The 15119-nt window shown below is 38.6% G+C and overlaps 1 protein-coding gene across 1 annotated transcript; it reads right to left on the reverse strand.

The window, feature by feature from the left end:
• Positions 1-698: 698 nt before the first annotated feature.
• Positions 699-8118, reverse strand: LOC137761378 (C-reactive protein-like). Its single transcript, XM_068538295.1, has 3 exons — positions 7976-8118; positions 7312-7425; positions 699-1669 (listed from the first exon to the last, which is right to left on the reverse strand). Exons 1-3 carry the CDS (start codon positions 8037-8039, stop codon positions 1062-1064), a joined length of 786 nt encoding a protein of 261 aa, XP_068394396.1. The 5' UTR covers positions 8040-8118; the 3' UTR covers positions 699-1061.
• Between the last annotated feature and the right edge of the window lie 7001 nt (positions 8119-15119).

Here is a 15119-nt window from a genome sequence, read left to right on the forward strand (position 1 = left end):
TGATGATAAATGAGAAGAAAAAATAATGGAAATTTCACACAGTGAAAATTGGTGATCCTGAAGAAAAAAATAGAACAAATTAAACAGAAACAACAACAAAACATTTCTTTTTTCAATTTTTGAATATTCAAATTGAAAGGATTAAAGAATTAAAGATAATTCTAATATGTAATGACCTCATCCTGATGGTGGGGGCAGAATGCTGGAAAAATTCTATTCCTGTATTTTTTTTAATTAATTAATTAATTTATTATTTATTTTTGGTTGCATTGGGTAGGTTGCTGTGCGCAGGCTTTCTCTAGTTGCGATGAGTGGGGTCTACTCTTCTTTGTGGTGAGCGGGCTTCTCATTGCGGTGGTTACTCTTGTTGTGGAGCACGGGCTCTAGGCACGCAGGCTTCAGTAGTTGTGGCACATGGGCTCAGTAGTTGTGGCTCACAGGCTCTAGAGCGCAGGCTCAGTAGTTGTGGCGCATGGGCTTAGTTGCTCCGCGGCATGTAAGATCTTCCCAGACCAGGGCTCGAACCCACGTCCCCTGCCTTGGCAGGCAGGTTCTTAACCACTGCACCATCAGGGAAGCCCTATTCCTGTATTCTTTAGATAATTCAATAGAACACAATAAATGGGGTAGGTGTTCCTATAAAGGGAAATAAAAATGTTGGCAGGACTACAGTTAAACACATGCAGTATTTTAAGTGAAAAAAAGTCGGCTCACTTTTTCTTAAACACTCATTAAAATGCAATGGCTCTCAACCTCAGCTGAACACTGGAATTACTTGGAGAGCTTTAGAAAACATTGATGCTTGGGTCCCACGCCCCCAAAATCAGATTTAATTGGCTTGGGGTGTGGCCTGGTAATTCTAATGTGGAGAAATGTATAAGACCCTCTGCTTGGCACTGTCCCATGTGCTGATGGAAAAAGAGTGGCGAAAGGAGAGGGAAATACACTCCCCCCCAGGGTACAAGAGCCCAGTGTGTAGGGCAGTAAAACATCGGAGCCAGAGACAAGGGAAATGTAAGGTGTAATCCCCAAAAGGCAACTTCAGGATTCACAAAAGGGCCTCAGGGCCATAGCTGTCGTTTGACGAACACCTCACCATATGTTTTATACTTCAGTGCCCTCCAGTCCAGGACATTAGGACTGAAGGTCCCACCAGCATAGACAGTGTTAATCTCTTCTGGTGATAACACATAGTCCCACATGTTCACATCTCCAATGTCTCCCACCAAAGACTGGTTTTTATCAAAGCCCCCAGCAAATGCATCCTGCTCCTGCCCCAGGACGATGCTTGCCTCTGTCCCCAAAGAGTATCCCCTCTTCATACTCCTCCTCACCATGGGTTTCCCATCCACCCAGAGCTCTGTAATCCCTGAGGTAGACTCCCAGGTCACACAGAAGTGCATTGGTGCAGGAGAACTCTCAGGAGGCTTGAAAAAGACATCAGCTCCACCCACGGATACACTGTACACGCCAGTCTTTCCCTTGAAGAGGAGGATCTCATTATGTTGTTGCCTTGTGGCATAAGAGAAGAGGCTATAGTCGCGGGTCAGATCGGTATAGACATGCAGGCATACGGTGAAGGCCTTAAGTGGCTTTGTTAGCTGTGCAGTTAGTGTCACAAAGGAATTATCCGACTCTTTGGGGAACACAAAGGCCTTTGTGTGCATATCTGTAGGGTAAAAAAACAGAGAGAGGAAATGTCAGCAGCAGAGCTTTTTTAAAAATCAAAATTCAACTGAGTAAATTTAAAGATCTAATTATCGTTATTCAATGATTCATGAAATGGGCAGCATCCTGTCTAGCAGATAGAAAGGACCTTTGAAGAGCTCTACAAAATGAAAGCCTTTTATAGACAGAAGAGGGTGGGAAGAGGAAGTTCCTAGCAAAGAGTAGATTATTTCAAGCAAGGTCACCTTCCTATAGGGAAAGAAAGGGGTCTTATTGGGTAGATTACCTCATTAGAGAGGCCAAGTAATTCCACACTGACAGGTTAAAAGTCACATTCCTGGGAGAGGTGAAACTGCAATTAGGTTAGGTATTGCATCTTGGCTTGCTAACATGGGACTTAATACAAGTGACTCCATTTTAAGTCAGTTCTCTCTTTTTTTAAATAATTCCCCCTTTTTGATCAACCTGAGATATCTCCAGCTGGTGTGCAGGACCAGAAGTCAAATGGAGTCTTCTTTGACTGTGAGATGTGTACTTAAGGTTCAAGTCCCTGGATTTTGGCTGCCATTTGGGTAGTTAAGGAGGACCATGCGTCCCTTCCAAAGGGATTCAAGGGCAGTCTTTGTTCTTAGTGATTCCGAATCAGAATGGGAGAAAATTGGAACATTCATTTGGAGATTCATAGTCAAATTCTTAAGGAAAATAGAAGAATTCAGCACCCAGTCCAATTTGCCGATATATAACAAAACCTCAAAGACAATCAACAGGATTAGAATTTAATATATACAAAGGTGCACACATAACTTTTCTCTCTAAAATCACCCCATTTTTAAAAATCAAAGATAACCACAGTGAAACTAATTTATTCGCATTAAACTTGGCCTGATTATTTACATAAATGCAGCAAGAATAGTGATTGACCATATAAGCTCTTTGGAAGACTGCTCCGTTGGAACCTTGTAAGTAAAGTACCAAGCCAATTTTTCCAAGGGGCTTTACTGACTCCAGAAAGTCAACCTTAGTTCCTTAAAAGTGTCTGATCATATCCGAGTCTATGCACATCTCCCTCAAATATGACATTTCTGTCAAAGCCTCAGTAATATAACCAGTGTTTCCAATTGTATACTGTTACAAGGAGAACAGATTCTTACTGAATTTAGGTAAATGACTAACTATAATGCCATGAAAAGAATATTTAAGAATTTTCAAATTTGGGAGAAATCAAGTAGAGAGAAAAAGTAAATGTTTCATCTTTGTTTACAAAGGTATACTTTGCCAATTGCTTTAAGTCATAGATAGCTTAAGAAAGAAAGGTTTCCTGAAATCTGGAGAAAAAAATATTAAGAAAACAGCAATATTTCAAACAAAACAATTATAATCATCTTCCTTAATTCATTCAGTCCCATGTAATTAATACTTGTTTGCTTGAATCCAGTTTTTCCATTAGTTCTGTAAATTTTTACTCAATTCAGTTTTATGATGTTAAAGCTATAAGAAACCTGCACTTGTCAAAGTCCTTTCCAATAATCTTTTTGAAGATGAAGCACATTTGCAGAAATACTTTTGCAAAAACATCTGAGTAAAAAAATAACTGTCTGTAAATGACAAAAAACTTTAAAATGCCCATCGTTAAAGATCTGTTGAGAGCTCATTATAATGGAATTGACAAGGAAATTTGGTTATTTCTGTGACATACAATGTTTTAAGATAAGACTGGAATTATGACTGATAATCATTACACCAGGGTATGTCAGATTTCTAGGAATTCACAAAATTTTATAAAATTTATAACATATGCAAATACAACATAAAGAAGGCTTAGTATTAATTCTTCTTTGACAATGCTTCCAATATAATTTAATATATCAAATAAGCCTAATTTGTTTAACATCTTCTTTTTATAAGAAGAGAGGACAAGTGTTTTGAGATTTTCCAGGGGTCCTCTGAGGTCTAAATGACTTCATTTAGAATTTGATTTGTGGGAAGTTTGTCAAAAATATTCAAAGATTGTAAAGCCCTTGGTCAAATAGGATCATAGGTCACTGCAAAACAATACTTAGTTATCCATTTAACCATAATGACAATTAAAGACTTCAAAGGCAAATACAGAAAGTTAAATAGTTGTAAAGGAAAATGCAGCTCTTTTAATAGAGAAGACTCAGCTTTCTTAACTAATCAAAAGACACGATAAAGATAGCACAGGAAATTATTTTGACAAGACACAAAGTCTTTGTTTTCTAGGCAAATTACTTAAGAGGTAAGAAAAAAAAACTTTTACAATCTCTTATCAAGAGCACACCAATAGTTCAATAAAACTTTATTGTTTTCACAGAGGGAAAAGCAGATTCTAATTTTGTACCTGCTTCCTTTTGATATTAAAATTTATTCACTCAGTTAAGTTCATTTCCATCTTAGCCAGTCTTGACCATGCATAAAAATCCCTTACCAAAGATTCCTTTTCCACAAACCTTCTACAACTTTCTTCTTTACATTCATATTTTGTCCTGTGTTTTTTCTCTCCCCCATTCTGAAATAAGCAGCCTCTCTTTAGGACAAAATTACTTCATTTTCATTCAACAAAATGTTTTTTCATTCCTCATACCTTCTTTTACTGAAAACACACATCTTATTTTCTTTACATATGGAGATATTCATCTCATTATTTCTGTTTTTAACCCTTAGAAAATTTAAGATTTAGTGAAATAAAGAAGTAAATAGTTGTGAACTGTCTTTTACTTTAGCATTTTGTGGCTTGGCAAATGTATAAATACATTTTATTGTTTTTAGAAATATCTGCTTTTTCATAGTAAATTTCTCAGTGTGGCGCAAAACATGGTTATTAATAGAACCAAACATCTTTAGCTCCTCTGTGAAAGGAAGCCAAAAGTGGATAAACCTATGTTCAGTAATTAATGTTTCAGTATTTTGTCGTATTTGGAAATGATCTAAATATTTAATGACTGTCCATAATTTAGTTTAACCTAGCAAAACTTTAAGGTGTTAGTTTACCCAAAAGATTTGGGGAAATGATTTTTTCTTAAAAAAAAAATTTTTTTTGTATTTTTAAATTTTTTTGTTTTTTTATTTTTAAAAAAATTTTGGGGGGGAAACTATTTTAAAAGTTCACCTAAAAACTTTTTTCCCACTTACATCTATTTAATTCACTTGTTCTCAACAATTATGTTTACTCACGAAAATTTCATCATACCAAGTTATTTCTCTTGCTGACAAATTTTGAAACAGAGATGACATGAACTTATTTGACTAGTAAACCCAGGTAGAATAAAAGTTGTATGTTTGCATTAGTTTTAATGTTGGTAACTCTGAAGATATAACTCTGTAGACATTTTAATTAAACCAACAAGCTCGAATTATCATTATTATTCAATATTTTCCCAGATTGTGTGAACTTGAAAAGCATTTGGGTCAGTTTCTATTATATTACTGAAAATTTTAGAAACACTTTATTTAAGTGCCTAATTTTCTTTAAGCCAATTAAATAGTGCTCTTTTACAGATTAATTTTTGGCAATATTATCCATAGGTAGAAAAATACCATACATCTACAACACAAATATATAGAGAGACACACATAAGTGACAGAGGCAAACAGAGACTTTATACCTTTCATTTTAATATTACTGCCACTATTCAGGTACAATAATGCACAGTTCACTAGTTATAAAAAAGCTTGATTTAAGTTGTTACGGTAGATAGAATAAGTTAAGGTTACCTGCTCAGATGGCTAAAACTTTTTAATAATATTTGTGGAGAAGACACTTAAAAGATTTTTCATTCACCTAAGTTTTAAATGACCTCTTCCTCTTTTGTTTTCCCCCTAATAAGTATTACCTCCCTGGAGTTTGTAGTTTAAAGAGATTGGCCTAGAAAATAATTCCTGGAGAAGACCAGGTAGGACATTTACACCTCAAAGGTACAAGGAAGGAATGCAAGTTCCTCTGAGAAGAACTTTGCTTCTTAAAGCCAGAATTTTTACAATATTTATTTGAGATAAATATGGGAAGTTTCAGGATTGGTAAAAAGAACAGGTGGGCTTTGAACTGTTTCTAGAGAAGATAAGGGCAGTTGCTCTTAATTCCTCGAAGAATTGGGTTGCAGCCTAAAAAATATCAAGGGGCTAATCCTCCCATCTAGCCATATTGTCTTCAGTTTGCTCCCCTCCCCTCCCAGGTACATAGTTTTATTTCTGGCAGTATAGAACACCTCTTGGATGTGTCCAAGAGATGTCCCCTAAAGAGGTTGCAAAAAATATTTTATTCCCCTCTCCACAGAGATCCAGGAGAGGTGGTTCCCATAAGAATTTTTACATTTTGCTGGCTTCTGCCAGTTTTCCCAAGATCCCCTCTGCAAGCTCCAGTATCTATCAGAATTTGGCAAAGTTTTTAATTAATTTTAATTTAGTTTCCCTTTGAATGTTTAAGGGAATAACATAGCAGTTTACCAGAAAAATCCCTCAGAGTCTCATCAACTCTGGGAGGGACTCATATGGGGCCTTCCACTGAAGGTAGACATGGGGTCTGTAAGGCCACTTTGGTTTACAGTAATGTAAAGACAATTCAGACAGAGGATCAGTAGACTCTGAGTACTCAATTAAAGGAGCTAAAGAGGAATAGTAGGAATCACATCAATCTTAGACTTTTGTATTAGGTACTTCTTGTATCTTTTTCATTAGCCTTTTGCAATGCATTTTTAAATGAAGCTAGTTTGGAATTTTGAAGCCTTTTGGAGACTTCTGCATGCTGATTAAAATTGGTATCTTATTCTATTTGTTTGATTTGGGAACCCTTACTTTCAGGTGCACTTCTTAAATAATCATATCTAATTGGAACATTCCCCATAATGGCCACTGTAATTCTAGATTGTTTTTAGTAAGGTTTTGCCATTTTTGTAGGTATTTATATCTTCTAGCAGTATAGTTCATAGACATAAATTAAGCAGGTGTTCTGGAAGGCAGCATGCTCAACTCTTTTGAATTCAAGGATTCTTTTTTTTCTTTTAGTTAAGACTTTGGGTCTCTCAGAGGCAAACTAATATCTAAGAGGGACGTGCCACTGGGTTGGGGATTGTGTGGTGTTTTACAGTGTACCTTCTAGCATGGAAATTTTCTTGAGGTTGGCAGGTAATCTAGTGTCAATATAAACTGTCCCATGACCAACTTATCCTAACACGGGAGTTTAGTTATGTGGTGAGCACTCTAACAGCTTTTAAGTGACTTAGCCATGCTCACCAATTTTGTGGGTTGTTTTTTTTTTTTTTTTCTTTTTTACTTCTATGAATCCCATTAGCAATAGCCTTTATTTACTAGACCCAGTCTAGCTTAAGTCGGACCCAGTATGATCTGAAACTCAGTCCAGTTTTTCAGCTGGTAACAACCAGCAGTTCCCAATGTGGAATTTGGGGGTTGGGGAAAGGACTGAATCAGCAGACCCCAAGAATAGGGACTGCAGACTGGGGTTCCACACAACGGAGAACTCCAGACTGAGCCATCGGTCATTCCCAACATGGAATCTGGGGACAGAACCAAGGGCTGAGGTTTCCAATCAAATAGGGAACTGACTGGCAAGCCAATTAGATCAGGAGCTTGATGCAAAGAGAGCAGAGCTCAGAACATAGAGCAACTTACCCACGGCACTTCTGAAAACGACAGAACTCCAAAAGGTCTGAGGGTACAACGCCCGTGTTTCATGTTTCAGAAGATCTCGGAAGGGCCCTGCGGATTCCATCACTGACACCAAATCTGCTAAATTAAGTCAGATTCAACTGAGTACCTTTAAAGATCTAATTGGCTTTAATTCAGTGATTCATGAAGCAGGCAGCCAGCCATCTAGCAGACAGAAAGGAATTTCGAAGAGCTGTACCAAATGAAGGGGGTAGGAAGAGGAAGTTTCTAACGAAGAGTAGATTATTTCAGGCAAGGTCACCTTTCTATGGGGGAAGGAAAGGGTCTTATCGGGTGGGTTATCTCTAGTCCTAACCAAGTAGTTTCAGATTGACTAGTGAAAGGTCACATTTTGGGGAGAGGCTGAAGCTGCAATTAAGTTAGTTATTAGGTCTTGGTTTGTTGACATGGGGCTTAACACAAGTGACTCCGTTTGGGGCCTGTTGTCTCTTTTCTAACCTTATTAGGCCACAAACATGTAATCTCTCACTATGTATAGAGAGATTGGATTTAGAAACCACAGACTGCCCTCTCTCCCAGAACACAACCCCTCCCACACTCTATTTTCCCTAACTTGGCTTTGTAGCCCTGATACAAGAGCCCAGCGCCCACCTGAAGCAGTGCCTACCTGTCTGGGAAAAAGCACTAAGGAGGCTAATGATGACCAGGAAATACAGTGACAGCTTCTCCATGTTACCTCCCTGCAGTCACTGTGCCCAGAAATCTAGGATATTCTCCTGGAGAGAGTAGCAGCGGCTGGGCTATCCAGGGCTTGGATGCCTGAAATCCGTCTGACTCAGGTCTGCTCCACTTTGACCTTATAAGTGCAATAGTCAGATTGTCTCAGCTGATGGTTAAATGATTTCCCAAAATCGCTCCTTGGAGCCATAAATCAAAGCTCTAAGAGCAAACAAACCAAGACAAATCACAAAAAAAGAGATCAATAGGGGTTATTTATTAGAGACTCCATGGTGCCTACTGGTGCTCCAACAGCTCTGTGTGGCAGTGCTTTGTGAATTAAAACAGTCACCCTGTGAATCCATTCTGGAGAAATGCTGTTAAAAGTTTGGGGGGTGGGGGAGACATTTTACTCACAAAGGCTACCATAACACTAATTAGGATAGTGAAAAATTAGAAAACTGGGGCATGTTTAAGGAAACTGGATACATCTACATCCACTAAATAGAATGGATAGTCCTTTAAAGTATTGGTTGGTTGTGAATTTTATGCTACAACATGTAAAAATGTTTATAATATTATAATATGGGAAAAAATAACATAAGTTTGTTTATATACTATTTTTTAAATGAAGTAACTAGTTTAGAAAAAAATCTATTAGGAATACCCCCAAAAATGTAAGTGTCTTTATCACGGTAATGAAATTATTGTATGAAGTATATTTTTTCTCTCATTAACAACATTTCCATAATGTAGTTATATTGCTTATAAAATAAAGTGTGTGTGTGTGTGTGTGTGTGTGTGGTGTGTAATTAAGAAGCAAGGAAAGAGAGAATAGAATAAAGATAAGTAGTCCTTGAAGCTCTAAAAGCTACTGTTTCGTTTTATGAATAGGACACCCAGTCTGTGGCTCTTTGGCTTTAATCCCAAAACATTATAATTTCATGTAAAAAGAATATTGAGCTTATTCATCATGAGTTTTCCCATTGACATTCAATGAGAAATTGATAATAGACATTATTTATTATTTGACTGGAAGAACTAACTGACGTGTGGATAGCATATTCTAAACACACGAGAGAAAAGAACTATTGCAAATGATAGTATTGATACATTTCTGGAAAGGTTTGTTTTCTAGTGGTGTATAGTTAAATTTTCTTTTAAATTACCCTCTCCCAAACTCTTTGCATCTTATTTTTTTTAAAGATAACACTGACAAAGTAATTGCTGCAAAATTTTTTCTCTTCTTACTGTAACCATTTTCCCAATTAAAGATATATGCATAATTTGAACAGAACAAAATATATATAATAGGTAAAAGATTGAGACAAAGAAGGAAGGTGTTTTCCCAGTACCCAAACTGACTTCTCATTAACATTGGGCTCCCCAGGTAAGTCAAAACAAGGCACCTACGAGTATGATGGGTGGACTCTTTGGAAATGTTATTGATTTCAAGGAGCCCATCATATTATCAGATCTATGTCCATAATGGATATTCTGAACATGGCTTAAAATTGAAAAAGAGAGAGAGGCAGAGAGACATAGAGATAGGGAGAGTGAGAGCTAAAGCAATAGAAAGAGAAGAGAGAGAAAAAGGGAGAGAGAATTTGAGAGACCTTCCAGGTGAACCGTTTCACAAGCCACCCCTGGTTCCAGTAATCTGCGAAGGCAACACTGTAACCACTCATGCCATATGACAGAGCCTTGGGTGAACTTTACCGGAAGAGAGGTGTAATAGATCAGTTTGCCATGTGACGTTTTCCCTGCTCACATATGTTTGTTTGGGAGGCTTCTCCTCTCTTCCTTTTACAGCTCATGATGTCCCTGTAAAAATACTTAAATATTTCAGCTTTTCTAGACATCTTGGCACTTTGGTTTCTCCCTGATTTAAAGCCCCAGTAGATCAGAAAAACATTTCAATTGTAGAGACCCCAAGTATTGACTGGGGATAAAGAAAAACATTGCAAGACAATGTTTGTTATCTTGTTATCACAGTGCAGCTTTAATGAATAAATAAGAACATGGTACATATAGAGCTATCATTTTATTTAATCCTTGAGTACCTACAACTCTAGGCTCTAGTGCCTAAAGAGCAAGTTCGGTATGCTCTCACAGTTCAATCTGGAACCACTATAACATGGGGAAAAGAGGAAGCAACGGACATGTCGGTCAAAAACAACACATCCAGTCAGAGACAACAGTAGTCTTTTCAAAGCTATCACTCAGCCTAGAAGAGTGGTTCTCCAGCCCCCAGTGTTGGAGACTCGGCTGCACATTGTAATCAACTAAGGAGCTTTAAAAATACTGACACCCGTATACCCAGACAAAACAATAATTCAAAAAGATACGTGCACCCTTATATTCATAGCAGCACTATTCACAGAAGCCAAAACATGGAAACAACCTAAATGTCCATCAACAGATGAATGGATGAAGAAGAAGTGGTATGTATATACAATGGAATATTACTCAGCCATAAAAAAGAACTAAATAATGCCATTTGCAGAACATGGATGCAACTAGAGATTATCATACTAAGTGAAGTAAGTCAGAAAGAGAAAGACAAATACCATATGATATCACTTATATGTGGAATCTAAAATATGCCACAAATGAATACTGATGCCTGGATCTCACCAGCAGATAATCTGCTGTAATAATCTGGGGTGTGACCTGGAAAACTGGATTTTTAAAAACTTCCCAAGTGATTATAATATGAGCATCTAATTTTGAGAATCATTGTCCTAAAGAATTTCTCATATGATTCCATGCCCTTGATGAATTCTTCCTAGAATATGAAATGATGTCTAAGGGCACACCTAACAGTGGAAAAGGTAGGGGCTTCCAAGTCAAAGAACTTCGATATTGTGTCAAGGGCATAGTTTGCCTAATGTTATGTTGATGCCAAAGCTGAATAGGATTTTTATGTGCAATCCATTCTCCCAAACATAAAATAACAAAATGAAAAGTTGGGAGATTGCCAGTGCCCCAAAAAAGGTAGTTTACATGCTGGATATATGGCATCCTGGAATGGCTTCTCCATGAGAAAACATGCATGCGTCCCCATACCCTCCCTACTCCACTAGGGGTGTAAGTACAGCGTATGAACTTTTACTGCATGCGGCAGTAGAAAACAGTGGTTAGAAGCATGAGGCTCTGTAGTCAGACTGCCTAGGTTCAATCCCAACTCTGGGCAAGTTAATTAACCTCTCTGGACCTCAGTTGCATCATCTGTAAAATGAGAACTATAAAATAGTACTTCGGGGCTTCCCTGGTGGCGCAGTGGTTGAGAGTCTGCCTGCCAATGCAGGGGACATGGGTTCGAGCCCTGGTCTGGGAAGATCCCACATGTCACGGAGCAACTGCACCTGTGAGCCACAACTACTGAGCCTGTGTGTCTGGAGCCTGTGCTCTGCAACAAGAGAGGCCGTGACAGTGAGAGGCCTGCACACCGCGATGAAGAGCGGCCCCCGCTTGCCGCAACTAGAGAAAGCCCTCGCGCAGAAACGAAGACCCAACACAGCAAAAAAATTAAATAAATAAATAAATTTATTAAAAAAAAAAAAATAGTACTTGCCTCATAGGTTGTCATTAAACAAATAAATATACCTAAAGGACTTTAGAGCAGTGCATGGAATATGGTAAGAGCTCAGTATGTGTAAGGTGTTTTTAAGACTGTCTGTGATCTGCCCTGTGTGCTTAAGCAATTACCATCTTGGGAGTGGTGATTGAAACTTGCAAGATTACTTATCTGTGTGTATTAAAGGGCATGGGTTAGAGGGATGAAACTGAATGAGTCTTCAGATAATGCACTAGAGGCAGGGCAAGGGGATAGATAACCTGACTCAAGATGTGCTAGATCCTTCTTTAAAGATCACCACCTGCCTTCAAGCTTATTGGGAGCCAGGCATGTCTTCCAGATAAGACATCTGAGCTGCCAGGAAGACATTAAAGTGAAATAGACATTTCTCCAAAGAAGATATACAGATTGCCAACAAACACATGAAAGAATGCTCAACATCATTAATCATTAGAGAAACACAAATCAAAACTACAATGAGATATCATCTCACACTGGTCATAATGGCCATCATCAAAAAATCTAGAAACAATAAATTCTGGAGAGGGTGTGGAGAAAAGGGAACACTCTTGCACTGTTGGTGGGAATGTAAATTGATACAGCCACTATGGAGAACAGTATGGAGGTTCCTTAAAAAACTACAAATAGAACTACCATACGACCCAGAAATCCCACTACTGGGCATATACCCTGATAAAACCATAGTTCAAAAAGAGTCATGTACCAAAATGTTCATTGCAGCTCTATTTACAATAGCCAGGACATGGAAGCAACCTAAATGTCCATCGACAGATGAATGGATAAAGAAGATGTGGCACATATATACAATGGAATATTACTCAGCCATAAAAAGAAATGAAATGGAGGTCTTTGTAATGAGGTGGATGGAGTTAGAGTCTGTCATACAGAGTGAAGTAAGTCAGAAAGAGAAAAACAAATACAGTATGCTAACACATATATACGGAATCTAAGGAAAAAAAAAAAAAAAAGGCCATGAAGAACCTAGTGGCAAGACGGGAATAAAGACACAGACCTACTAGAGAATGGACTTGAGGATATGGGGAGGGGGTGGGGTGAGATGTGACAGGGTAAGAGAGTGTCATGGACATATATACACTACCAAATGTAAAATAGATAGCTAGTGGGAAGCAGCCACATAGCACAGGGAGATCAGCTCGGTGCTTTGTGACCACCTAGAGGGGTGGGATGGGGAGGGTGGGAGGGAGGGAGATGCAAGAGGGAAGAGATATGGGAACATATTGTATGTGTATAACTGATTCACTTTGTTATAAAGCAGAAGCTAACACACCATTGTAAGGCAATTATACTTCAATAAAGATGTTTAAAAAAAAATAATAAAAACATGAAAAGAAAAAAAGGAAAAAAAAAAGAAAGAGAAAAGCAAATACAGTATGCTAACACATATATATGGAATCTAAGGAAAAAAAAAAAGGTCATGAAGAACCTAGTGGCAAGACGGGAATAAAGACACGGACCTACTAGAGAATGGACTTGAGGATATGGGGAGGGGGAAGGGTAAGATGTGACAAAGAGAGAGAGTGGCATGGACATATATACACTACCAAACGTAAAATAGATAGCTAGTGGGAAGCAACCGCATAGCACAGGGAGATCAGCTCTGTGCTTTGTGACCACCTAAAGGTGTGGGATAGGGAGGGCAGGAGGGAGGGAGATGCAGGAGGGAAGAGATATGGGACCATATGTATATGTATAACTGATTCACTTTGTTATAAAGCAGAAACTAACACACCATTGTAAAGCAATTATACTCCAATAAAGATGTTAAAAAAAAAAAAAACATATTGGGCAAAAGAGCTTGTGAATTGCAGATTCCTGGGCTCTATCTCCAGAGACTCTAATCTGGTAGGTCTGAGGTCAATGAATCTACAGTAAACATCTTAGGTGATGATGATGCTTGTAATCAGCAGCCCACAATTTAAGAATCACTGGACCAGGCAATCTAGGAAATTTGAGCTAGGAATCTGCATTTTCTGAAGAAGAAGGCTAGCAAGGCCCCTTAACCCACTTTCTGTTACAGGAGAAATGAAAAGATGCATAGATAAGATGGAGGCGGAGAACAGCAAGGAAGGCATACAGGCAAGTTTTGCCAATCCACCTGAGACTAGAGTTTGGTTATCTTAGGATAAAGTTATTTAGAAATCAACACAGCACTTCTCTTCTTTCCTTGGGAGTCTAAGGATCAGAAATCTATGCTTTTGAAACCTGATTTGCATTTTCTTTTTTTTTCTTTTTGGCCACATGGCTCGCAGGATCTTAGTTCCCCAACCAGGAATTGAACCCAGGTCAACCACCAGGAAATTCCCTGGGTATTTTTATTATTGATGTTGTTGTTTTAATGGTCTGGAGTTGTTTTTTTTTTTTTTTTTTTTTTTTTTGTCAATCCTTGCTTCCGTGGAGATCAAACTTAGTGATAGCGAAAAACATAGGGAAAAAAATCATAGACTTACCATCTTACCTAATTTGTCAACTGGTACTCCAAATCCATTTCCATCAGGCTCAGTCCCATTTCTGAGGAGGCCTGTAGTCTTTCCTCCAGGCCCTGGATGGACCACAGGGGAGGGTCCTCAACCACTCATCTGGCTGGATACCATGCAAGGCTTATCATTATGCCCAATGATCCAATATTTCTCCCCAGCACAGGGAGATTTTAGGTGCCTGATCTGCACGTCACCATGTTGCATCCTCTGATAAGGTGCTCACACTTGGGTCACTTCAGGCCTGGACCTGAAGTCCTGGCTCATATTCTTATACCAGCATGGCTATTTTCAGTCTTCAAAGGAAAGTGTCATATCAGGTAGCAGCCTCCAGCATCTGCCTATGGTTTTACATTTATAATCTCTGACATATGCAATTGGTCTACCTCCAATGTTTGACTGTAAATGTACTAAAGTATCTCTTCATGCTACTGCCCTTGTCACACCTAAGCTTCATTTCACTGATAGAAGGGTATAAATCCATTCTCCTACCCCCTTTGAAGGAAAGAAATGTTTATTGTCTACTGCGCATGTGGCCTCCATATAGTTTACTATTTTTCTCAAGGAAGCCCTATACAGTAGTTTTTATTGTAGGTTTTATATATCATTTTGGTCCTCTTTTTTTTTTTATGTCAAGTTGAATTTAGGCTTTATAGCTTTATTTATTTATTTATTTTATTCATTTTTTGGCTGTGTTGGGTCTTTGTTGCTGTGTGCAGGCTTTCTCTAGTTGCGGCGAATGGGGCCTACTCTTCGTTATGGCACGTGGGCTTCTCATTGCAGTGTCTTCTCTTGTTGCGGAGCACGGGCTCTAGGTGCACAGGCTTCAGTAGTTGTGGTGCATGGGCTTCAGTAGTTGTGGCTGACGGGCTCTAGAGCCACAGGCTCAGTAGTTGTAGTGCACGGGCTCTGCAGCATGTGGGATCTTCCCGGACCAGGGCTCAAACCCATGTCCCCTGCACTGGCAGGTGGATTCTTAACCATTGCACCACCAGGGA

This window comes from Eschrichtius robustus, chromosome 3 (genome assembly GCF_028021215.1).
Source record: "Eschrichtius robustus isolate mEscRob2 chromosome 3, mEscRob2.pri, whole genome shotgun sequence".
In the NCBI taxonomy this organism is placed as follows: Eukaryota; Metazoa; Chordata; class Mammalia; order Artiodactyla; family Eschrichtiidae; genus Eschrichtius; species Eschrichtius robustus.